The 24,512-nt window shown below is 43.0% G+C and overlaps 4 protein-coding genes across 7 annotated transcripts in view; 2 read left to right on the top strand and 2 right to left on the bottom strand.

Moving 5' to 3' along the window:
* Positions 1 to 29: 29 nt before the first annotated feature.
* Positions 30 to 15,315, bottom strand: LOC148387865 (vasoactive intestinal polypeptide receptor-like). Of its 4 annotated transcripts, none has more exons than XM_088395947.1 (14): positions 15,068 to 15,315; positions 14,425 to 14,632; positions 9,782 to 9,875; positions 9,224 to 9,337; positions 5,848 to 5,957; positions 5,681 to 5,778; positions 4,796 to 4,925; positions 3,835 to 3,988; positions 3,077 to 3,137; positions 2,665 to 2,731; positions 2,489 to 2,580; positions 2,024 to 2,153; positions 1,636 to 1,677; positions 30 to 1,537 (listed from the first exon to the last, which is right to left on the bottom strand). In XM_088395947.1, exons 2-14 carry the CDS (start codon positions 14,440 to 14,442, stop codon positions 1,346 to 1,348), a joined length of 1,302 nt encoding a protein of 433 aa, XP_088252073.1. In that variant the 5' UTR covers positions 14,443 to 14,632; positions 15,068 to 15,315; the 3' UTR covers positions 30 to 1,345. The 4 variants fall into 4 exon arrangements, with proteins under 4 accessions (XP_088252073.1, XP_088252075.1, XP_088252072.1 ...); XM_088395949.1 differs by having other exon boundaries at positions 14,552 to 14,632; XM_088395946.1 differs by lacking the exon at positions 15,068 to 15,315 and adding an exon at positions 11,232 to 11,296 and having other exon boundaries at positions 14,552 to 14,899.
* A 376-nt stretch (positions 15,316 to 15,691) lies between these two features.
* On the top strand, positions 15,692 to 17,444 carry mul3 (mitochondrial E3 ubiquitin protein ligase 3). The gene is made up of 4 exons (XM_088397272.1): positions 15,692 to 15,998; positions 16,080 to 16,167; positions 16,319 to 16,439; positions 16,523 to 17,444. Exons 1-4 carry the CDS (start codon positions 15,882 to 15,884, stop codon positions 17,007 to 17,009), a joined length of 813 nt encoding a protein of 270 aa, XP_088253398.1. The 5' UTR covers positions 15,692 to 15,881; the 3' UTR covers positions 17,010 to 17,444.
* eif2b5 (eukaryotic translation initiation factor 2B, subunit 5 epsilon) lies at positions 17,302 to 21,758 on the bottom strand. Its single transcript, XM_088397263.1, has 16 exons — positions 21,567 to 21,758; positions 21,229 to 21,353; positions 20,979 to 21,164; positions 20,674 to 20,851; positions 20,419 to 20,499; positions 20,253 to 20,330; positions 19,761 to 20,073; positions 19,543 to 19,688; positions 19,305 to 19,446; positions 19,134 to 19,235; positions 18,967 to 19,068; positions 18,689 to 18,779; positions 18,499 to 18,622; positions 18,290 to 18,415; positions 18,079 to 18,189; positions 17,302 to 17,754 (listed from the first exon to the last, which is right to left on the bottom strand). The coding sequence occupies exons 1-16, from the start codon at positions 21,708 to 21,710 to the stop codon at positions 17,692 to 17,694; spliced, it is 2,112 nt and encodes a 703-aa protein (XP_088253389.1). The 5' UTR covers positions 21,711 to 21,758; the 3' UTR covers positions 17,302 to 17,691.
* Positions 21,759 to 23,169: 1,411 nt separating this feature from the next.
* Positions 23,170 to 24,512, top strand: part of LOC148387862 (calsequestrin-1-like) — a 4,593-nt gene continuing 3,250 nt past the window's right edge. Inside the window, exon 1 of the mRNA XM_088397270.1 lies at positions 23,170 to 23,562. Coding sequence (XP_088253396.1) covers positions 23,326 to 23,562 — 237 coding nt within the window. The 5' untranslated portion in view covers positions 23,170 to 23,325. The remainder of the gene's footprint in view (positions 23,563 to 24,512) is intronic.

Genomic DNA, 24,512 nt, shown 5'->3' with positions numbered 1-24,512 from the left:
AACAACAAATAAATACTAACCAGATCCCATAAGTTTGAAAAATAAATCCAAAGTGTAAACACTTTTAGTTTTATTCATCCTCCACAAATATTTTCTCTCATATGCTGTACAATACACAGTATTTACAGGGCACCACACTCATTGCTGAGAACAATATCTAGTCTTGAATGTAAACATTGATTTACAGTTGACACCTGAGCATAAAAGTCATCATCGTAAAACATGCTATAAATTGACACCCGTATTTACAAGGATACTTTGTGTACAATGCACGCGTGTGTGCTTGGGTGCGACTTTTAGCCTGAGGTACTGTCTGTGAGTTGATGTAAACCGAGCAGGATGTGGCATCGAAAATGTTCTTTCGAGGAATCAAATCATCGTGGATCTTATCGCACAAGCCGAGCACCTAGTAGCGTCTGCAGAAGCATCTCTTTCATGTTTAATGAAGTTGAAAGATAATATGCTATTCTTATTGATACAGTCTGAATCCTATTTAGCAGGCGAAATTGGGGGAGAGCACACCCCGCCCGGGCTGGTCCACAGCCAATAAATAGCAGAGACAACAAGAATTCACAATCACATTCACACCACTGCCGGGCGTCTTCAATGAAGCTAACGTGCATGATTTTGGAATGTGGGAGATAAGTGACCCGCTCGGCCAGTGCCTGCCGGGGCTGTCCAAATAATTCTGCACAAAATAATCACTTTGACCACGTTACAACGCTATGTGTTGTGAACCAATAATGGAAGTCCTCTATGCCACTGAGCAGCGCCACTTCAAATGCGTCAAAGCCTCAGTAATGCAAGTTGCACAAGCTTCATCAGTCCCTCCTGTGGAATGTCATCCAACTCTCATGGAAAATGCCTTTGGACGTTGGGAATGCCATGGATTTCTTAATAACCAAATCAACGCATCATAGCGCCCGCCGGTGATCAAGTTAACATCCTTCTTTTTATAGGACATGGCTTCATTTCGCTCTTTGTCCGCCTATTATTTCATATATGTATATTTATGTAATACATATTATTATTTCTATACTATATTATCCATATTTTTATATTATTTATTATATATTAAATAATATAAATACAATAATATAAATATAATATAAATATTATATTTTAGTATTATATGTATATTTCATATTATGCTTTATGATGCTCTTGATACTGTCTGATCCCTTGTACTGTCCCTGTCTTCCACATGACACGGTAACAAAAAAGTGATGCACTTTCACAGCTGTTAGAAGGAATCACACCAAAGCAAAAGGTCGTACTGACCTTAAGGGACACCAACATGGAAGTGGACTTTGAGGGTGTGCAGAGTCGAGCTTTTGCTTCCGCGTCAGATGGCTGAGAAGTGCTCGTGACACGCGGACGCTCGTCGGGCGGTGGGGCTGCATTTGGTTAGCATGGTGATCTGAGTGCTAAAGTTGTTGCCATTGCTGCCGATGGAGGGCTGCTGGTACTTGGTGTCTGCACCCAGGAAGCGCTGCAACATCCATCTGCGCCACTTACGCTTAATCTCCGCCTGTACCTGCAGAGGTGGATGGCCAAGGGGAAAGAGAGAGAGAGAGAATTAGTGATATAATAGGCCTGTAAACATTTTAGGGAGCTATTTTGGTCTTTGCTTACCTCCCCATTAAGGAAACAGTACAAGACAGCCACTACGAAACCCTGCAGAAGAGAGAAAGTGTATTCGCAACGGCACAGACATTTTTGGGGAGTGAATGATGTCTTTAGGACGAGGACCAATTTGAGGCTCACATAACAGTTGATCTCAGAGAAAATTTCCCAGGAGATAAAGCAACTATTACTCATGATGGCTTCCATCTTTAGTGCTCTATCATGGCCTTTGCTCTCACCATCAATTTAATGGTGTGTAAATCAACTTTTTTTTTTTTTTTTTTGGTGGAGCATTTTCTGTGGCATTCTGTTCTCCGTCCAGATTTTTCTATTTTAGTTTAGTTTTTTTATGTGCTGCTGTACAAACATGAAAAGTCATCAGCATATGAATCCTTACCTGAAATGAACCAAGGATAAGATCAAACACCATCCTCAGCTGTGGGTGGATGTGGTCGGGAATGAAGGCAAAAATGATGTAGTTGATCCCGAAGAGAGGAATCAAGAGCAGTGTGGATTTAGCCAGTCTCCTGGGGTGGAGGAAGAGTTCAGATGAAGAGACGAAAAACAGTGGTCACAATTGAAGCACAGGTGCTGAACATCACCGTACATCATTGCTGGAAAAATGCTACTTCAGCAATTCTCAAAAGCAGGATTTCACACAATGTATTGCTCATAGTGGAAGCTATATAGTATATCGAAATGAACCTGAAATTCAATCAACATAAATGAAAAAAATGGCATCGTTTCTGGACAAAATACTGATTTGATGAAGTGTTTATGTTTTTTCCAAAATGATTGAATCAAATTCTACCGAAAGAAGTGGTGTGTGTGCTTCAAGATATTTTAAATGCACTAAACCTACGAGTACTGATTTGATTCCTTTCTTCCAATGTCGGGACAATTCATCTTCTGCCGTAAAATGCGGATTATACAGATGAAGAGGAAAAAGTTGACCTGCCAAGAAAGTCAAAGACAGCTAAATATAGTGACTCCATTGTTGGGAGTAAATGTCACTTGCAAAGTAGCAATGTCACTCACAAGAATCGTGACAAGGATGGGCGTTTTGATGATCCACCAAGGTTTGTCATCAATAATCTCCCAGCATCTGCCAGAAAAGACAACAAAGTCATGAACTCAATGGGTGCACCATGCTAATGAAACATAGGATATCGCTAATAATTTGGCATTCATATCCAAGTGCTTAATCGCTAAAAGTGCTCATGCCCAAATAAGGCTTTTTAGGACTACTAAATGCTAAGTTAGCATGGCAACAACGACAAAAATAGTGAATTAAAAGAGTGAATTGTAAGCACTATTTCATAAATTGAACCTGAACGTCATTTTTCTACTGAAGAGAGACTTGTTTTACTTTGAGGGTGATGAAAATAGATTTTAAGTCATTCCCCAACAGAGCGTGACAAAGGCAAAGAAAAAAAAGAATTCTTCTCACCCAAGATCATTCAAATAAGCCTTTGTAATCACCCATGCTGAGATAAAGACGCTTGGAGCCACTGCAAATGACAAATAGGATCATATTATTAGTCATCCCATGGACAAATGTCGAAATAACAAAATGCGCCAATGGAGGAGTTTGCAAATGAGACTGTATGAAAAAGTGCACTTTGGGTACGCGTCGCACGATTCCTCTCGGCAGACGCAACCATTTTGGCATATTTACGAGTAGAAGTTATTTCCAGGGTGTCCTGAAAATGGCCAGCGAAGAAAACCTCAAGATAAAAATGAAAAAGCATCTACAGTGTTGCTCCAGCTTACGCCTGTGTTCAAGGTTACAGGCACAAACAAAAATAGTCACAATTGACATTCTCCAATTAACCTGGTGTGCACAAGCTCCCATGCAAACTCCACAGACAAAGGAGCAAACCCACAAGCTTTTATCCTTTTCCCATCCAGGGTTCCTATTACACACATTGAAAATGCATGCGGAGTGCCTGATGGATTTGATGGCTATTCAATGATTGTTCTGTCTGCCTGCATGCTTACGTAAATTGCTCAAACGGTCCATTTTGGACAGCAGATGGCTGCCTGCCTGCCTACTGTAGACTAAACTAAACCAAACCAATCCTGATTGGTAAGCAAATGAGGGCACAGCATGATCCTTTAGCATCTACACAAAATCAGTCCGTGACGCGCGCTTGTTTTAGATTTTGCTGTGCATTGTTCCAAAAGCAGCAGAAAATGTCAACATACCCCAGCCAATCAGGATGTACCACCAGAAGTACTTCCTCTCCGAGAAGAAGGAGACAGTGAGGAGCGCATGGAGATAGAGGCCTTCTACCAGCAGCCAGAAGTAACTGGCCATGATTCCATATTGGAAGAATACCACCACAGCCTTACAGCCCAGCTAAAACAAAAAACAAACATACATTAGTTTCAGGTATCTATATATCAATAAATTACAATATGATGTGTATTATATTATATTATATTATATTATATTATATTATATTATATTATATTACATGATTTTGAGTAAATGAAATTTAGGTCAACTTTTTACATCTGTTTTAAAAATACCTTTCTTCAGAATTAGTCTGTTGTCCTAACATTTTTTCCTGTGATTTCCACAGGGTGTTTTGACAGGCTGAATTATAAACAGCCAATTGATCTTTTCTAAAATGTTTTTTTTTTTCCCACTTGGAATGTTAACAAATGGCGGAGACGGGGAGCAGCTGTGTTTGAAGTGGGGAAATCCGTAGACCCGTAGGAGGGAATGAATAGCTCAGCTCTAACGTGAAGCCAAAGGTGATTGATAGCCTGCAGATCTAATCAAGTCAGGTAATAAAGCACTGGATTCTACTGGAACAAGATGTGACATAAAAATCAAATCCAAGATGAAACCAGTAGCTTCAACACCTCAGCCATGCACACCGTGCTCTGGCTATGTTCATATCACCGAGATCACGTGAGCAAACGAAAAACTGTAGCACGACTCCATGTGATTGATTCACAAAGGTTCAGGCTTAATGTTCAGCAAACAGGAACTTCCTTCTGGACAAATGAATGGGGAACACTCTTAGGAGCCGAGAGGACTTGGCAAACATTGTTCCACCCAGCGTCAGGTTCAGCAAACTTTGGAGAAATATGGTCACGCTCAATGAGGAACTGTTTGAATAGTCGGTCGGGTGAGTCCAAAGTGTATTTGACTCACAGAGGAATGGCAGTTGTCCGTCTCGCCAACGTCGTACAGAACCACGTCCTTGATGAACACGGTGATGGCTTTGAGAATGAACGACACAAACAGATGCATGTGGATGTAGTTTCTTGTGCAGTGCAGCTTCCTGCAAAACACACACACACACAACTTCAATGTAAGTGCAAAGATCCAAGAGCGCACAAAGTGATGGTTGGATGTAAAGAGCAAAATTCCTTTTTGTGTCAATCATCCTGGTCCTGGAGAAGGAAAGCAGCCCCAGACCATCACACTGCTTTACTGTCATCTTCTTTGCAGGTGCGTTGAGTTCATCGCAACCATACCAGATTGAGATCACGAGCGAAAACCTTCATATAGCATATTGACATCATGTCTTAAGGCCAAAGATTTTCCTGGTCCAATGAAATGTATGATGCCAAATGAACTGCACATACGTACATAGTGGAATGTTCTGCAGATTCAACTTTTCTGGTGTGTCTTTCAATATGGGAGGAGGAGGTGGTGCAAGATTGTCCAGCTGCCATATATTCACAGAAAACACTGCTCGCTATAAACACAAGCCTTGTTGTTCAAGCCTGCACATACACGCCAATGCAAGAGCAGCAGTCATGTGTTTATTAGTGTCCACACACCCCCGGCCACTCGCTGTAATGATTCCCGCTTGTGTCATTTACTATGTCGGCACACACCTTCTCTGTGTGCAAACAAAAGGTCAAGCTATGAACAACATCAGCTGGCTCGCTCACTAAGTGCTCTGACTTGACGGCATACTTTGCTGGACAAATGTTTAAAAGTTCAGGAAGCCAGACGTGAAATGAGGTGGGTGATATCAGAAAGGTGTTCCGTTGCCGTGAAGGAAAGCGTCTGGATTGAGCTCCTTACCGAAAGAGGCACAGGATGATGATGGCGACGCTGAGAGAAATAAGCGACACACTGTGACCGATGGTGTAACCCACTTTGACGGCGTCAAAGAAGTCTCCCTGCAAGAAGACGCATTGGGTTCGGCGCCGATAATGTGGCACGACGGCAACCGGGGTTGCCATACCGACCGTGTCATCGTCATCCACAGTGCTGTTGGGATTGTAGCCGCAGTCCATGATGTAGGAGTCGATGCTAATTGGAGTCCAGCCGTCTTCAGTGCAGGTCTTGGACAGGTTTCCTAATGAGCGCAATGACAGACAGTTCATTTGGTTTCTGTGTGTTGGTTGCGGCTGCGAGTCGCCAAAAAACAAAAAACGTATGCCCTATATCGTGGCATTTGCTCACGCTCGATGATGTCACAGAGTGATGCATTCTCATTGGAATGCCTCCAAATGCGAAAAGGAAATGGGAAGTATGACTTAAAGATACCAGAACAGTTCCCACGTGCATTCAGCGGCCTTTATCGCCCTCCTAATGAGTTGAAAAACAAGCCAGGAAGGTATTTTGACTCTGCCCTGCCCGTGGGGCGACCAGTCAACGTCGTCATCGGATCTGAGGACAGAGCTCAGAATGCTCTTCAGACCGGAAAGCAAAGCTTAGAAAGCGCAGTAGCCCAAAACTCCCAATAGACAAATAAGTCCCATGGGGAAAATATGTCGAGTAGTTCGACATGGACTAATGGAGGGAGGGAGGGAGGGAAAGAGCTGAAGACAAACAAGCAAGCCACGGATTTGGAAATTTGCTCAAGGTTGAACGAGGAATCTCTTGTCCCAACCCTCCAAATGGGGACTGACGGGAAATTGGGTCAACCTGGTTGAGGTGGCCCAACTTTCCATTCATTTCTGTCACCACACTGTTGTTTGAAAACCTTTTTAAACACAACTTCCCATCAAATTGTTATCGAAATGTACCCTACATGTTAAACTTGGTTGGAAAATAACTTTCAAACGCTTCACATGACCTTATCCTTTTCTTGGCTGGAATGTAAAATTCAATTCTTTTCCAGGCTTTTGGTTCTGTCCTTAAACATTTCTCACAGTCTTCCTCAAGGGTATGGTTCTCTTTCATGGAGCTTTAACCTAAAGTGATTAGGAGAGCTAACTATTGATCTTGCATGTCTTGGGATTTCCTTTTCCTCTGGAAACTGCTTTTAGCTCTGCAACAAACTATTTGCTATCCTGGAGAATTCCCGTCTCTGCTGACCAATATCATTTTGAAAGTGTCAACTGGGCAACAAAATTGTCTGTCGACTTTGACTAAAGATTGATTAGAATAATGCCACACCAGACACACAATTATTTGTATACAAAACATTCACGTGAGCTGGAGTCTGTGTTCTTGCAATTATCTTTGTAAAGTCATCGCCGTACCTAATGAAGCGTCATCTCGAGAAGACGCATGATACAACTGTCTGATCAATGTGCATCGGTATTCCAATGAGACTTGAATCCCTTCTTTCAAAACTCGCCATCTCATTTTGTAACTCGGAAGAAGCAAACAATCAAACTGGGGTTGTTCACTGGAATAATAACGCAGCCTGTTAACGTTGTTTTTTTTTTTCCCCCTTCCCCGACGGCAAAGAAAGGCGTCTGCAAAAAAAGAATCCATGTACTAAATACAGCTTTACAAATCTAGATGGAGGATTTATTTCCCAAGCAAATCACTCCACAATTCTTGGCAAATTGTTGGCATTCTGGCAAATACCTGAGAAGAGGGAGCTTTAGCTCGCTCAAACAACATGACAAGACACAAAGGAGATGATAAGCCCCTGCTGTTCGCTGGATTTGGCATGTTTGACAAGAATGCTTTCATCATCCCCCAAGTCAGTGCCATGCCGTGTACGACAGACAACAAGGCCAGCCGACTCAAAGGAGTTAATCGGCCGGTCGGCCGGCATCGTTTTGATTTCATCATAAGCTCACCTCGCATGCAAATGATTAGCTCCGGCTGGTTTATGACAAAACAATCTTGTGCGCACGTGAGCTGCAATGTTTTCAAATAGAGGAGGTGAGCAGGTCATGAGAATGGCAACTTCTCTATCAGCTCCGTTTAAAGACTCACTTTTGTAACTCTTGTGACGCAAAGGCTCGCGCAAAACCGGCTTTGTTGGAGGAAAAACGCACCGGCCGCCACACGGTGGACTAGATCAAAGTCCTCCGAAAATAACCTGAACACAGCAAGTTCCTCCAGCACCAATGATTAGTTGATTTACAGCATTGAGTTGACTTCCACCCCCTCCCCTCCTCTCCTCTCCTCTCCTCCCTCCCTGCTCCATTCCAATTTGGGACCTGGAGCTGGCTTCTTCTGTTCTCAGGTCCTTGGAGTTCCCATCTGGGTCGCATGAACTGGTGATTGCAGCAATGAACCTTTCACATGCTGCTGATTACTAATCATGCTCAGATCCCTCAGCGTGGCTTTTCTGCATCATATGCGAGACCTCAACTTGACTTTGTGTGTGTACAGATAGTAAAAGCTTCAAGTTGACATGCCTGGAGTTTGTACTCTGCTTTGTACAAAACTACAGTTACTTATTACAGATAAATGGGCTTGGCGTGAGAAGTATTGTCAAAAGTATCAACCTTTGCCGCAATCTAATATTTGATGGATGAAATTGAAATATTTTTAAAATATTTGGGCTGTTTTTGTGGAAAACGCTTACCGGTGATTTATCAGCGTTTTTCACGAGTTCCAGTTTTTTCTTGAACACATTTATAATCGTCATCATTTTCACTTCCCCACAAATTTGTAACTTTTATTTTTCATCATTCTGAATCTTTTTTTTTTCCTGCTGATTTTTTTCAATAGCCTCATGTTAAGGGCTGACTATCTCAATCCAAGTCATTAAATATTGTTCTCTCCCTGCTCATGAGTCAAACCAAGTACATGAGAATTAGCCGTTTGAATTGATTCAGCAGCCCATTAAATAGGCAGCCAACGCTGCAATAAATCTCGTATTACCCAAAGATTTGTCATAAATGCATCATCAAAACAAAAAGTCAGCACCAAATGAAAGCTCTGTACCGTCATGTTTATGGGAGGTGAATTTCTCCAGGGTAATAAACCAAATGGAGGCAGATGAAAAGCATAATTAGAAGAAAGTAAGCATACTTGGCAAATTGCAATACAATCCCAAACGCGCTGCTTTGAAATCTCAGCGGTGTCGCTTGCACGTAATTAGCTACTACGTACATCCCGAGAGGCCAAAGCAGCGGGATGAACGGATAAATAAATGTCTCTGCCGACAGGATGATATACCACACAATTGAGATGAGAAATGTTTTTTGACTTTGCGCTACGGTGCCAGGTGATTAAATGTCGTGATAGGCCGGGAGGGGTGTGAGCGACCGTAAAGTTAACATAAACGAAGTTGTCATCATCTCACAATGTGTGTTGCCTGATGATACAAAGTCAACTGGAGCCAATGCAATTTGAAAGATAAAAGGGGATTGATGCATCTCACTGCAACTTGCATCCTTTGTGCTAAAGTCCAGCATTGTAACTTACGTGTGGGAATCTCCCTGGAGAAGTAGAAGAGATATTTGGGGCACGGGATGGTGACCACTTCCCCAACCTCAGCATTTGGCCAGCAGGTGATCTTGTCCCACATCCCGCTGCAACCTGGATGACATGCATTCAATCAATTGAGTTCTGATACATTGTAGCATCAGAATGAGCGTTGCCATGGCAGCCGCAAAGTCCGACGATCACCTAAGTTGACGCTAAGCTTTGGCCGCCATGACTAATGAAAAAGCTCCCTGTCTTTTGTTACGCATTCTGCTTGGAATTCATCAGTTTGCCGGCATTTTCCATGCTGCGCTTGATCTCAGGACACACAAGTGGGTCAGCGCACATCATCTATTTGAGCGCTGAAACATTTGCTAAGGCCACATGCAGCAGGAGTAACAGTATGTGCAAGCATGCAAGCTATCATGCCAGCCAGGGGGAGCTTGGAAGAGCGAGCGCTTGTTGTCTGTCTTTGGAGCCTGTTGTGTCACTTCCATCCTGACCTTCTGTGGAACTAGCAAATAAGGAGGTGCAGAGAGGAGAAGACAGCTTTCATACCTGATGTTTTGTTCTCAATTTGAGCCTCACACAAATTCTTCTCCTTGTCCAGCTCCTTCATCATGTCGCACATCTGATTCTGCATGGAGTACACCTGGCGATTAAAGACACGCCATATCATTCTCAAAAGCGTGAAGGGAAGGAGATGAAAGTTCTTTTTTCACGTCAAGGTGAAATTTCATCAATTGTCTCCTGAGATGAGACAGTCTAGCAGCTGCGAAGCCGCTCGTGAATTAGAGACCAAAATCCATTTCCAGACGCGTTCTTTGAAATGGATGGAAGGAGCCCTTCAATGTTGTACAAGGGGACAAGGATAGATTGTCTTACTTAGGTTGATGAGTTGTGTCTCTCTGATATATAAATCAGACTGTTGTTAGTCATATAGTGAATCCAGACGACTCCCACTTGAAGGTTGGAAGGACGGCATGCATACCTCAGATTGGAAGAGCGGGACTTACTTACTTCCAGGGCAGGCATTATTGTCATAGGCGGCCGCAAAATGGGGGCAAGTTATTGCAGTTTACCTGTAAATGCTCAAATCTGGGTACAGTACGTACTGACAAAAAGGTGTTGATTTTTTTTTCTTTTTAAACACAGTAACCACAGACAAGCATCATTAGCCAATTATTAATACTTATGTATGTATTTGAAAATAAATACAATAAAATGGTACTCCCAAAGTGCTATTTTTGGTCTTTGGCCCGACTGCTGAAGTCACACATAAATCATACATGCTTCTCCACAGGAGACCAATGTAGCTAAGGATGCAGTAAAGCACTAAGTGAGGAGACAGACAAAGGAGTCTGTTGCCATGGTGTTGCGTTGAGAAGGGAGGCCATTACATCCCTGATCCACAGCGGGCATAAAAACATATAAGTGTCAGTGACAGACAAGTGCAGACGGATGGGAAAGGAAAGGAAAGGACAGGAAAGGAAAGGAAAGGACAGGAAAGGAAAGGACAGGAAAGGAAAGGACAGGAAAGGACAGGACAGGAAAGGACAGGAAAGGAAAGGAAAGGAAAGGAAAGGAAAGGAAAGGAAAGGAAAGGAAAGGAAAGGAAAGGAAAGGAAAGGAAAGGAAAGGAAAGGAAAGGAAAGGAAAGGAAAGGAAAGGAAAGAAGGGGTTGTCATCCCGAGCAGCCCAACACATAGCTGAGCTAATGATGGAGAGCAAGACAGCAAAATCCTTCAGGTCAAAAAGTTTACAAAAACACCATACTGTTCGGATTAAAAATATCTAGAAGTTATTAAAGCAAAACATTGTTAAGGAAGATGACTGTGCTGCGTGCTTTTTTTCATTCCGAGGTCAAATAAGGCGCGCAACGCATCCAAAAAAAAAAAAAAAGAACCGGGCCGCGTCGTGTGTGCATAGCTCCAAAGTTCCATATGGACTCGCGTTTATTGGCATTCCTGAAAAGAGATCACTCAACTGCGTGTTTAATTGTACTCACGGATTGCAGCAGCATGCAGGACAGAAGAATGAAAAAGCTCCTCCAAAGTTCCGCGAACATCCTTTCTATGTGTATTGTTAAGACAAAAAGGTTTTGGAAAAACTGGATTAGGATGACTGCTCTTGACTGACTTGTGCGTTTCTTGCGCAGGGAGAGCAGCGCGACGACTCGCACTCCCCCCCCCGCCCCCCTCCCACCAAAGTGAGAGGCAACCAATGAAAGGTGCTCACTGGACGCCAGGGCACACCTTCGACACACCTTTCATTCCGTCCATTGTTTTTGTTAGGGGAGAACGTTGAGAAAAGACGCTCACGAGTCACGATTCAGCAGCCACAACATTAAGTCCACCCACTCCTTGCAGCCACACATTTGATTGACATGTGATTTGACGTGTGCGCTTTTCACTCGCCAGTTTTTTTGGATGACTCTCCGAGGCTTATGAAGGCTTTGATGAATGTCAGAATTCTAATCGGATTGAAAATCAGACGTGCTGTGTTGTTCTGGGGAAATTGGAGGAATGTGTTGTCATCTGACTGTTGATTTGTACACGGTATGTGCTTGTTGAAATGTTTTGGGATAAAAGATACACATGGTAATATTTTGCTATTAAAAAGGTCATTTCAATATACAGGACTGTCTCAGAAATTTTGAATATTGTGATGAAGTTCTTTATTTAAAAAACAAAAGTGGCATACATTCTGGATTCATTACAAATCAACTGAAATATTGCAAGCCTTTCATTCTTTTAATATTGCTGATTATGGCATACAGCTTAAGAAAACTCAAATATCCTATCTCAAAATATTAGAATATCATGAAAAAGTATCCTAGTAGGGTATTCGTCTAATCACTTGAATCGTCTAATTCACTCGAAACTCCTGCAAGGGTTTCCTGAGCCTTGAAAAACACTCAGCTTGGTTCAGTAAACTAAATCGCAAGTATGGGGAAGACTGCTGATCTGACTGCTGTCCAGAGGACCATCATTGGCCATCATCTGGCATCTGCCCACAGTGCCAAAACCAGCAGTAAATGGTGTACTGACCATGGCATCACTGTCCTCGATTGGCCTGCCAATTCCCCTGACCTGAACCCCATAGAGAATTTGTGGGGCATTGTGAAGAAGAAGCTGAAAGACACCAGACCCAACAATGCAAATAAGTTAAAGGCCGCTATTGAAGCATCCATAACACCTCAGCAATGCCACAGGCTGATTGCCTCCATGCCACGCCGCATTGGTTGCAGTAATCCGTGCAAAAGGATTACCAACCAAGTACTGAGTGCATTAATGAACATTTTCAAATGTTTGATTTTGTTTTGCTATTATAAATCTTTTTTTTTTACTTGGTCTGAGGAAATATTCTAATATTTTGAGGTAGGATATTTGAGTTTTCTTAAGCTGTATGCCATAATCAGCAATATTAAAAGAATAAAGGCTTGCAATACTTCAGTTGATTTGTAATGAATCCAGAATGTATGACATTTTTGTTTTTTAATTGCATGACAGAAAATAAAGAGCTTTATCACAATATTCTAATTTTCTGAGACAGTCCTGTATGTGCACAATAGAAACTCACAACTTGTGTGACTATGATATTGACTTCACATTACAACTGGAGTATGCAAACGTAGAGGTCAATAGCTGGCAAAAATACGTACAACAGCACAAAAAGCAAGTTTTGGAGTTGAGCAAACGCAGAAACAAACATCCACTTCTGCGTCATGCTCTTAATTGAAACATCATGCACAACTGGAAGCGGAACTTTCAGAAAGTGAATGAAAATCATCTGTAGAATGCAGCCAAGTGTACAAAGTGCATGTTCTCAGGACACCCTAGAATAAACATGTCGAAATTGATGGCCCCCAAGAGAAAGACGTTACAGAGTCCTTGCCATTAACTGTGGCCCGGATATTCTTGTAAGATTAAATTTAGATCAATATGACAACATGCATACCTGCTTTATGTCAACATGTCATCTTCAGCTTTGTCCAGAAAAGCCTGTTTAAAAGCCTTGCCTTTTTATTTTTTTAATCCGATGTGAACAACCTCAGAAATCCTTTAATTGACTGTATGACACATAAAGTTGGGGTGGGAGCAGAATCCATGACAAGCCTTGCTGTTTTTAAATAATTCACGATGTATAACCGACAGGATTAGCAAGAACAGTCAAGCTTGCTGTCCTGAAACATACCTTGCATGAAATTCTAAAAAGGATTTTGCTGTTTTTTGGTTTTGTTTTTCTATGCTTTTTGATTTATGTCTCTAACTTGCGCAATTGCACATAGAGCAAACGTAGCTCTCGCTGGCTCTGTTGTATGGTCGCTTCTCACCATCGTTGTTATCATCATTATCGATTTGAAATGGATTTGTATCATGAAAACATACATAAGGTCAGAAGTGCATATGAGAATGGATGAAGCACCTATCGCAGCTGGAGAACGAATGGAAAAATTGCTTCATGGAGTGCGTCTATGCCAAAGTGCAAATATTTCTGTATCCCCAATTAACTTTCACAGGAACAAAAAGAGCAATAAACAGAGAGAAAATGACAGCAGATATCAAATTGAAAAAAAAAGATGTGTACCGAGCATCACACTGTTTGCAAAGACATAACACCCAGCCAGCCAGCCAGCCAGCCAGGCAGGCAGTCACACAGCAAAGGAGTGAAAAGGGAAGTCTGCAATCTTTCACTTATTTATCACTTTGGTGATGCAGCTCAATGCGACAGGCGCACTTCTCCAAATGGGAGGCAACAGCTGCAGCATAAAAGGTTCCCAAACTCACAGTAGGGGGAGCTTGGGGGCAAACCAATCTCAAAGACAAAGTACACGTACATATGGAAAAGAAAACATTTATGCAACTCAACGCTGCTTTGTATGTATTTGTCTCAGATGCGGCCCACGCAAGTCTTACTGCCCAATATCAGCTAAGATAAATTTGCACTTGCCTGAAGCATGGAAGGATTGTAAATCAGCCTCGGTCATGAAACGCCAACGAGAGTAGATAAAATGACACAGCCACATGAATGCGGTACGCCAATCTTCATGAAACAAATGAGCCTTTTGGCTGTCACGGCACATTCAAACTGCCACGAAATTCAAAGAAGAAATCGAAGATAGGCTAATAGGGGGCTAGCAAACGACCCAACTCAGTGTTGAGCACACACACATAAGACTTTGCAATTAGAACTACTACCTGTAACAAGTGAAACATTGTCTGCCCTGACAATTTTTGGAGCAGACTGGGAAGGAGCACTCAGCCCACGCTTCAGGATAATTGCTTAGGATAATATTTTGAGAGCCATCAAACAAGCAGGCCTTACCTGACTGAGTTCAAGGCGGAAGCAAACAAAGCATCTCCTCAGTGCCAGCGACCACCAGGTGGTCCCAAGCAGCAATTAATACTTCAAAAAAAAAGAAAGAAAGAAAGATGAGTCACCAATGGTATTTTTCATTTCATTGCCGAAGCACTGTCATCAAACATATTAGTTATGAACTGCAGAAACTTGTGCGTCCCATTGTGTCAAGTCTCTTGTCAGAGACTGCAATCCTTTTGTCCCGCTGCCCTACATGCCGCTGGTCTAACTATTGACACATTGTACAAATAGTCACATTTGGGCCATGTCAATAGTATGTCTGGCTTTGCTTTTCAGCTTGGTTTGGCAGTGGCACAAACACCTGTAGCAACTTCAAACTATTAGCCATAAAAATGTATTCTTGCTTTACATTCTCCCTTGTTTCTAGATTTGAGGTGTTAATTGTGATACATAACGTCCAACTCTGGGCGTATCTGACCCACCTCCAGGGCCGCGCCATTGAGGAGCTTTTTAATGACCTACCTTGGTGAGTTCAACTCCAGAGACGGAAAAGCCCAGCTCAGAATCCCCAGGCTCTGCCACGGTGTGTCGGTGGGATTGAGGTGGTCTTCCTATTGACATTAACGATATTATACTTTCACTGGACACTTTAATACTCAGTCATCTCGAGACCACAGTATTTCATTTTATGGACGCCAGAGACATGAACACATACGACAGGCTTCATATGTCAGCGGACAAGAGAGAATTGTTTTGGCTGACACTCAATAATTACCTGACACTTTCAATAACAACATCGTGTCATGTTATTCGAGAGTCGTGTAGGAGTTAGCGCCCCCAAGTGGGCAGCAATGATACCTGCAATATGCACGCACTAACACTCAGCTACGCACTTACTATTTTTCGTTTATATGGCCTAATACTACGTTTCTTTTGTTTTGCAAATATTTACTATATTTATGAGTTTTCCTATCGTGTTAGCACACGTTCAGGTTGCCTCTTTTTTTTTTTTTCTCGGGTAACCCGTCGTAAATCGAGTATTTTCTGTATTTTTGATTCGACGGGGAACTGCTGCCGTCTTGTGGTCGTTACTGTTAACTGCGAAACAAGCAATTTCCTTATTGGCTGCTTCTAACATGACGTGATAAGCGCAACGAGGAAATGAAGCAAAAAAAATAAAAAGCTTCTGTCGTAAATTTTCCCGAGCCGTACTTTTAAGTTTTTCTTGTGTGGTTTTTGTTACCACGATAGTTCTTTTTAATTTCTTTTTAGCTACACGGTGCATGTTTATACCATTTGTTTGTATAGCTTGTGTGTGTGACTTCTGAGAGCAGAAATGAGTGATTTTTCAATAAACCCCCTTATTTTATTTGGAGTCGGATCCAGTTTTGCCTGTTCGGGTCTGTTCTATCATTTATACCAAGAGAAGAAAAGGGAGTTGATCAAGATAAAGGTATGTGCACCTCACTCTTAAACTATGATTTCTTTAGACCATGGTTTGTGTTTTCAAAGTCGTTTCAATGATTTGTTTTAGGAGATACCAGTCTTCCGACCAGATCATCATTTGGCCTCATTGCTGAAATCATCTCCCCACAGGAGGTTGCAATACGTCGCAGTAGAAGGTACACGTATACGGTGACATCTTTGCTATTTTTTGTTCCAAAGCATATTAAAACTGGAGCAAATCTGTCATGGTCTTCATCATAAACACTGGACAGGATATTTTAGGGAATGGCTTTTCAGTTTTGTAACCTACATTTTTATGTTTTCAAGGCCTGGTCAAAGCAGATGAGAAGCCTCTTCCCAGCCAATTTGTCCCAAGATGCTACGGCGTACTTCAGAAGATAAAAGTTGTAGAACATGCTGAATACTGGAACGCCCTCTCTAAAACATGGTACATTCTGATTCATGCAAAGTCAAAATGTATAATTGTCACTCTGTAAAGGTATTTTCCGATAACGTTGTGATTCCCGCCAGGAGCTCTCGGCCGACAAACAAGAAAGAAAGCACCAACTCTGTGGCCTTCTCTCTCATCTGTCCTGGCTCCTATGTCTCTGACTTTCACGTGAGGGTGCAAGACCCCTCAGAGGGCTCAGGTTATTTCCTGGAGAGGGTTTACCACCGAGTGAGACGAGCCGAGGAGGGCTTGGTGAATGTGGTCCTGCAGGGCATCGGCGGGGAGCGAGCAGTGGCCCTGGAGGAAAGTGAAGAGATGCTGCGTGTGGGGAGCAGCCTGACTGTGTTTGGGGAGGTGGTTCTGGAGGGTGAGCACGGGAGACTGCAGGTCCCAACAGATGGCAGAGAGTACCTTATGGTTCCCACCAACTACAAGAGTTACATAGAGCGCCACGAGCGATCAGCCAGCATGTGGAAGATGCTGACAGCCCTTACAGGCATCTTTGGTGCCTCCGTACTAGCTCGTGTAATTTATGACACGGTGGGCAAAGACGACCGATTCAAATAGATGGACCAGAATAGTCGTTGCGTTCTTGTCTCAGCGGGGTATTACTTTTGGAAGTTGAAATCCCTTTTTGCTAAATGGGGTAATTACCAGAACTGGCGCTATTCTGGTTGCTTGGCCCTCTATTTCTACAGGGATGATCAAATGGTGTCAAGCGCTCAAAATCAATTTCTCAGGGATGGAAATACGCACGCACCTGAATCTTAATTCGACAAGAAAATTCATTCTTTTTCAAAAATGTGAAATGTCCTAAATGAACTGCAGATGAACGTTGACAACGAGGGATGAACACAACTTGTGTAAGCAATTTAATTTTTGCGTGTATCATTTTACACGAGCGAGAATGAAATTCCCATTCACCGCTGAGATCGTTTTAACTGTATGAATGGATGAGGTGTACCGGTGGTTGTTTGTACATGAAAATGATATCAAACAGTGGGTGTGGAGGTTGTTATCATCTACACACTTTTCAAACACGCACTTCTGTGAGTGAAACAAAAGCATGTTTCCACTGTTGGTCAAGCGGTCCGAAAGCCTACTCCCTTTAGATCATTCTATTCACAGCACACACACACACATGATAAAGATGAATGTCAGTTGTACAGCGTTAAGAAAAACGCAAGCTTAGGCGCAGGCCAATTGTCAAGTTTTCCCCAAGTCTGCTTTGCCTGTTAAAATTGGCCCACTATTTGTCGTCCTCCTCTGACGACTCCTCAGCCTCCTTCAGCCACTGGATGAATTTTTGAAGCTTTAGGGAAAGTGGGGGAAAAAAGCAAGTGAGGATTTGTCAAAGTTGCATTATGTAAAGGTTAATGCAGTCTCACACACATTTCAACTACTCCCACATTTTGTCAGCACCCAAGTGTAAATCTTAAAAGGCTGCTCGGTAGTTGGTTTGTTTTTTCATTTTTGAAAATGCTTTGAGGATTAGTCATGTTTTTAAGTTTCATTTCAACTTTGCTTGCAAATATTTTCGATGACAAAAACAAAATGATATGCATGCTTTTTACCAAATGTGAATTTCCCGGAATCTATTTTTCAATTTTCCGCCGGCTACTATGTGGGCACTTACCCCTTGGTTCTTCCGTAGCTGTCTGCTCTTGTCAAATGTGCCACTATGAGAAAACCAGCGCAGAATCATCTCCTCCTCCAGGATCTCCAGTTGGTACATGGCCATAAGAATCTAGAAGGTAAATGGTGGAAATGTTCCATCAGCCTCAGTGTGCCGGGATGTTGTCATGTGGTCATATGAGCTGGCTCCCCCCCCCCACACACACACACACCTTGCACATGGCAGGCCAGTGAGTGGCATGTTCCAGGAAGTGCTCCTCAAAAGCAGAGAGGCAGTCAAGTTGGTCCTTCGATCTCTTCACATAATTCTTAAACACTGGTGCCCATTTCTCCAATAACTGACAGAAAAAGCACATCCATAAATTGTTCACAGATTGTCTCGGTAGCGTCGTCCATGCGAAATAAACCGGCCCGGCATTACAGGGTGAAGGTCAGCAGCGTATTGGGATGCCGTGAGCTGCGAGCTGTGCTGCTGCAAGGGGTAATCCAACAGCACTCCGGTCAGTATCTGCATGACTTCTTGTAGAGTGATGTTGTAGGCGTACCTGGACGAGTCACACACACTTGTCACGCTTTGAGGGTGAGCACTTGTGCGGGACATTACAACTTACTTGAGGGAGTTGATCTCCAGCACCAGGTGGTCGCAGCTGATATTCTCTTCCAAGCCTCTTTGCAGGGTGCCCAGCACCTCCTTCTGGAACACTGGATGGAGTCCATATTTCAATCAAAACGTGCCATGATTTCTTTTCAGTTTCAATAAAAAAGCTTTTTTATTTGTCCTTAATACAAATTCCAGGTAACGATTATCCAACAAGGAACGACATCTTTCCCCAATGTGGCCCCTAGATGGCAGTAACAGGGCATTGGGAAGCTTGGCTACCCGACTCACCTTTAGCATCGTCCATCTCAGGAGAAGGAATCACTGGATCGTCAGGACCATCGGGCTCGCTGTCCTCGCTCTCACTCTCGAGTTCGGGGTTTAACGTCAGGCCTTGAACAACAAGAAAGTATTTGAGACTTCATGAGTAAAGAAGACGATTGCGCTTGTTATCCTACCCCAGAGACAATGCGACAGCTCTTCATCATCCGTGTCATCCGGACTGCTGGCTTTCCATACGTAGCCTTTTCCTTCTGCCCCAACCTCAGCTGGGTTAAAAGCTGCGGAAGCGACAACTTGCAGCTGATTTCTACTGCAGCTGGATTGTTTTCCTCACACACCTTACTTACCTTTCTGTTTGATTTTGTCCTTGCTCTGGCCCACCGTGTCGTCGTCACTGAGGAATTCATCGTCATCTTCCTCCTCTTCTGCTGGATAATGCATGGACACCACTGTGCCCTCTGGCACACAGATATGCGGTCCAATCACCACCTTGAAAACCAGTCAAAAAGATCTATCATGATCCTTCCTTCGCCATCCATCAAGGGTGAGAATATTCACAATCAAAAGAGTGTCCATGTTGCTTACGTTGTAGGCTAGGACGCACTGTTTATTAAGCTTGACGCCTTCTTTGACTTCAGCCTTGTCACACACCACAGAATGACTGATCACCACGTTGGCGCCAATTACAACATCGTTCCAGATGTAGGCGTGCTCCAGAATGACATTGTCACCTGAAGCGCAATAATCGTTTCAAATTTGACATTGGAACGTACGACCTGTTTTTTTGTTTGTGATTTCCTCACCTATGGTGCAATTGTTACCAATGACGCTGTTGGAGATGTAGCAGTTGGCGCCTATGCTGGAGTCACAGCCAATTAGAAGGTTCTCCTCCATCTGGCTGCCGTGGCCAAGGGTGACCCCTGATCCTCGGTAGACGTTGTGGCGCGAGTACGTGCAGCTCCATCTTTCCTGGTCGGTAATATTGGCCTCGGGGGTCAGAGGGTAGACCCACCGTCTCACCAAATCGGACGACACCGAATCGTACATGAGCAAGTTGGACACTCGGGCGCCGTAACCGTCTCTGGTCACGTGCATGTGGATCTGGTTCCCCAGGATCTGAGGGGGGGATTGGAAAAATTGCGCTGGAGCAATCGTCAGCAGGAAATGAACTTTTACATGTGCAAATACAACTATCCTTCCACTTGGCTGGAAAATCATTTCAAATGTGAGGCAACCATATCACAAGATCTTCTGCACTGCTGCTTTCAATAAATATATCATTTGCTGTTTATTACCTCTTCATTGACCAAAATCCCCCTGACAAAGTCATTCCTTGTTTGGTAGTCAAAATTGTCAGTGAAGAGCTCCGCAACCTAAAATATGAGACGGAAAAATGCTACGAGTTTTTGTTTTTGTAAAAAAAAAAAAAAACACACAAAATATAACAACACAGGTTCATACCTGTGGTGAACAGATACTGATGTGGCAGTCAAGGAGGTCATGTCTGATTTCAAACTCGTCACTTCCACTGTGGAATATATTCTGGGGATGCAGCAGTAATTTAGACTTTATGTATATTTTGACTTGAGCTGCAAATTAACATTTGAATAATCTGTCAATTAGTTTTTGGTTCATCGCTGAATCGGATAAAACAATGAATCATTTTCTTTATTAAAAAAACAAGACATTTCAAGCCGATGTGAAAAGATCACTTACCATGGGAAAATGAAGCTTCTTTAAGCTTTGTGTCTTGTGGTAGTGTAAAACTCGCTGACTCTTGCTGTCCATGGCGACAATCACATCATCTTCCTCACAACGAGACTTGTGACCCGGCGACGATTCCTTAAAGAGCATCGTCATCACGGAGATGTTCTTGTCAATCTTTCGACGTTGCCTAAAGCACATCGCACTCATTTATTAAGAACACCCACGGAATTAGAACAACACAAGTGCTGTCGTTGACACGTTAGTGACATTTACTGACCCTCTCATTCAAATTTAAAGGGGGAGCATAGTCTTACCTGTGCTCCAGCAGTGCCTGGCTGATGTCAATGTTGGATAGCACATCTCCATAGACTAACAAGAAGTCTGAGCGAACGAGAGACTTGGCGTCAACATCCCTGAGCACATCCCCCAGAGATCTGTACAGGTCCGATGTGATGATGTGGACTGTGTTCGGAGAGGTCGATCGACACCATTTAGACTTCCTATAAGATACAAAGCACGATGAAAAGAACCTCCACCTTTCTCAGATGTAATGGTGACACTTACAGCAAGTGTTCCTTAATCTTGCCAGCCATCCAACAGCAAAACACATAAGTTTCCTGGACCCCCGTGGAAGTGAGGAACTCCAGCGTGTAGTCGATCATCGCAACATTACCCAGAGGCAACAAAGCCTGTCACCAAAGTTGGATAGTTACATCAGAACATTGAAAACTGTTATTAAACAAAACGAACACAGGAATGGTATCAATGGGAATATATACATATTCATATTCACAGAATATACATATACGACAGTTGAATTCATGTAACGTTTGACAGCAGTATGGTTAGCTGCTGGTAGCAATCGTGTTGTTAGCTCAGCACGGTGCCTTGCCTTGCCTTACCCGAGGCTGGTCTTTAGTCACCGGGAAAAACTTCCGGTTAAAGCTGTCAGCGACTAAAACGGCCTGAAGCTGGGGCTCTTCTTCATCTTGCTCACACGCACCTTTTCTACTGGAAAGTCTGTGTTTTCCTCCTTTAACAGCCATGGCGAAATGTTTAATTTCCCACTGCACCGTCGATGGAGCCAGTAATGTCTACGGTAGCCGAGAATGGACAAATGTCACAATGACACGCCAAATCGCGTTTTCGATAGGTAGTCATCGGCATTGTGCAGCGAATTGATTTTGTTATTTTACTAATCATTGTATATCAGTTGAAACAGCTTCTCTAGCTCTTCTACCTGTCATTCAGGAGGATAAATATAACAAAAAAATGAACACGTGTGGGTTTTTTTTTAATATGAACAAGCGCACAAGCTATTTTCCAATCCATTTTATTGACACAAAAATAAATCAATTAGCAACGGCCAGTCATGCCATCGGACATTTGAGGTTATTGCAGCAAAATAATGTGTTATTTCAAACTTAGCCACCGTCCAAACGAAGCACAGACCATACAGAATGCACATGCACTTTATATTGTGACACGTTCATTAATTACGGGCTTGTTAAAGTTTATTTTTACTGCTCTTCTTTCTAAAGGTCAGATTTGTCATTAGTAATGTCGGGAGTGAGGAATGGTCACCAATCCATTAGCTATCCTATTAAAACAGTTGATGACGTGTAGATGTGAAAGAGCAGCTGTTGTGTAAATGATCAACTGTAAAGCAGCAACACCGTGCTGTCTGAAACAAGTCATTTAGTATGATATTCAAGTCTGTCTCCTGGTTTCGCTGCAAAATGTTCACAGTTCCAGTGAATTAGTTTGATTCGCCATTATTAGTGACAACACACATTGCTGGTATAAGGTTACGCGGTCGCGCGCGCGCGCGCACCCGGCTGGTTCATCTTCCACCTCTTCCCTTCAAACTCAGACTTGTAATACTGTATGCTTGCATATCTCGCCACAGATAAGTGGGTTGCTTGCCGTCATTTATTTATAGTTTACTTCTTCCATTTCAATTTGTAAAGTAATATCTCAGGTGACCATCTTAAGCATAGACTGCAAAGGGCACGCGGAGGAAAAGATTAAATCAATCCTCGGTGAAAATCTCTTTTTAGGCTTATACAACGTTGTTCTAATGAGTTATGAGTAGATGCGCCAAGTGCTCCTTTTCTCATTCATGCCCCGAGGTGACCTGGTGCAACGTTCTGGTCTTTTGCAGGTGCCAACGACAGCAAATAAGACACCAGCACCGCCTCCTGATATGTACTTCTCATCCATTATTTTTAGCTGGGATCCAATCCTACAAGTTCACTTAATATGGCAAAAGTGTGCCGCATCTCTGCATTCGTTTGATTTGCGGCGCTCGTTTGGGCACATTTTCCAGCATTTGCCGCCACCCTCACGGCAGCTTTCTTTTGCCCTCTCAACCAAATTTGACATGTACGAAACACACAAAGCCGTCTCCCCGGCAACGGCGTAGGTTGTCATCTTACCCCACATAGACACACGAAGCCCAAGTTAGCTCAGCCCCCCTCACACCCTGTGCCCCAATACCAGCGGCCCACGCGAGCTTTTTATTAAGGTGGATGTAAGAGTTGGTCTTGCTCTCTTCTGGGTGACGCGGATTGGAAAGGCTTCCTCATTACTGACACCAAAGTTTTTTTTTGTGCACATTCTGAAAGTGCCAATACATTGAATCCACCCCAGAGAGGAGCCATGAAGTGGACCTGGGTGTTTGTGGCAGTTTTGTTGTCCTTTGCGGGGCTCTCACTGGGCAAAGACAGCTTGGATTTCCCCGAGTATGACGGCAAGGACAGAGTCCACGACCTCCACCTCAAGAACTATAAGTCTGTGATGAAGAAGTATGATGTCATGGTGGTCTACTACCATGACCATCCCGGATCCGGCCGCGTCGCCCAGAAACAGTTTGAGATTGAGGAGTTGTCCCTTGAGGTAAGTTGAGTGTGCGATGACAATTGGATAAGACTCGAGTTGTCCAATATCTTCAATCATCTTCATTCCAAAGCACTTTGAGGATGTGAAATTGGAATTCTTACAAGGTGGGCAAATAGCTCCAAAGAAATGCTCCATAGGTGACATCTTTGATGGCTCGTTTCAAATGATGCAGCTCCATCAGTCTCTATGCCGTATTGTGAGTGCTCTGTCAACAGCAGACTCAGATGTTTCACCACATTTCAAAGAGCTAAGCATGAAATCACCACTCTTCTCAGCATACACATTTGTATTTGATTTTTCAACATCTGTTGACTTTGAAACGTCACAGTACTTTTGATTCTCGACATCATGATCGTCATCATAACAGGATACAAATATTTGAAATGATTTCGTCCAGCAAGAGCTTCAAATGTGCTTTTAGAACTTCGGCTCAACTATTACAAGTGAATAACACCATCCACACACTAAATATAATGTCTATTAATGTATGTGTGGGCATATATATGTAAATACAGACACTTCAGCCAAAATCAATCTATGTAACAAAAATATCAAGGAGAGAGGAAAGAATTATATCCAAAATGGAGACGCCTTTAGCATATCAGTTGCTCCCGACAGCACAGCCTGTCTCGGTCTGGGGCGTCGGGGCGGCGAGCCAGTGCCGACCGGAGCTTCTGGCTCCGGTTGTGCCGGCTCAGCTCTGCGCTGTGATTGACACTTACAATACTGTACTTGTCAGCGGATCTCGGAGCACTGAGCATCTCTGCTGCCAACTCACCAAAATAGTCCCTGAAGCCGCTGTGGCTCTACGGATGTATTTATATCCCGAGCTGCTTTTGTGGTAACACCGAAGGTTTGTGTTTCTGAGTATTCGTGTATTTATGTTCACATTGAAGCAATAAGATTTTATCATGAGTAACAGGTTCAACATTTTCTGTATCGGGTGC

This window comes from Syngnathus floridae, chromosome 14, assembly GCF_059516105.1.
Source record: "Syngnathus floridae isolate MCC-2025c chromosome 14, RoL_Sflo_1.0, whole genome shotgun sequence".
NCBI classification, from domain to species: domain Eukaryota; kingdom Metazoa; phylum Chordata; class Actinopteri; order Syngnathiformes; family Syngnathidae; genus Syngnathus; species Syngnathus floridae.
The sequence above is the reverse complement of the archived record's forward strand: the minus strand, read 5'-3'. Positions and strand labels throughout refer to the sequence as shown.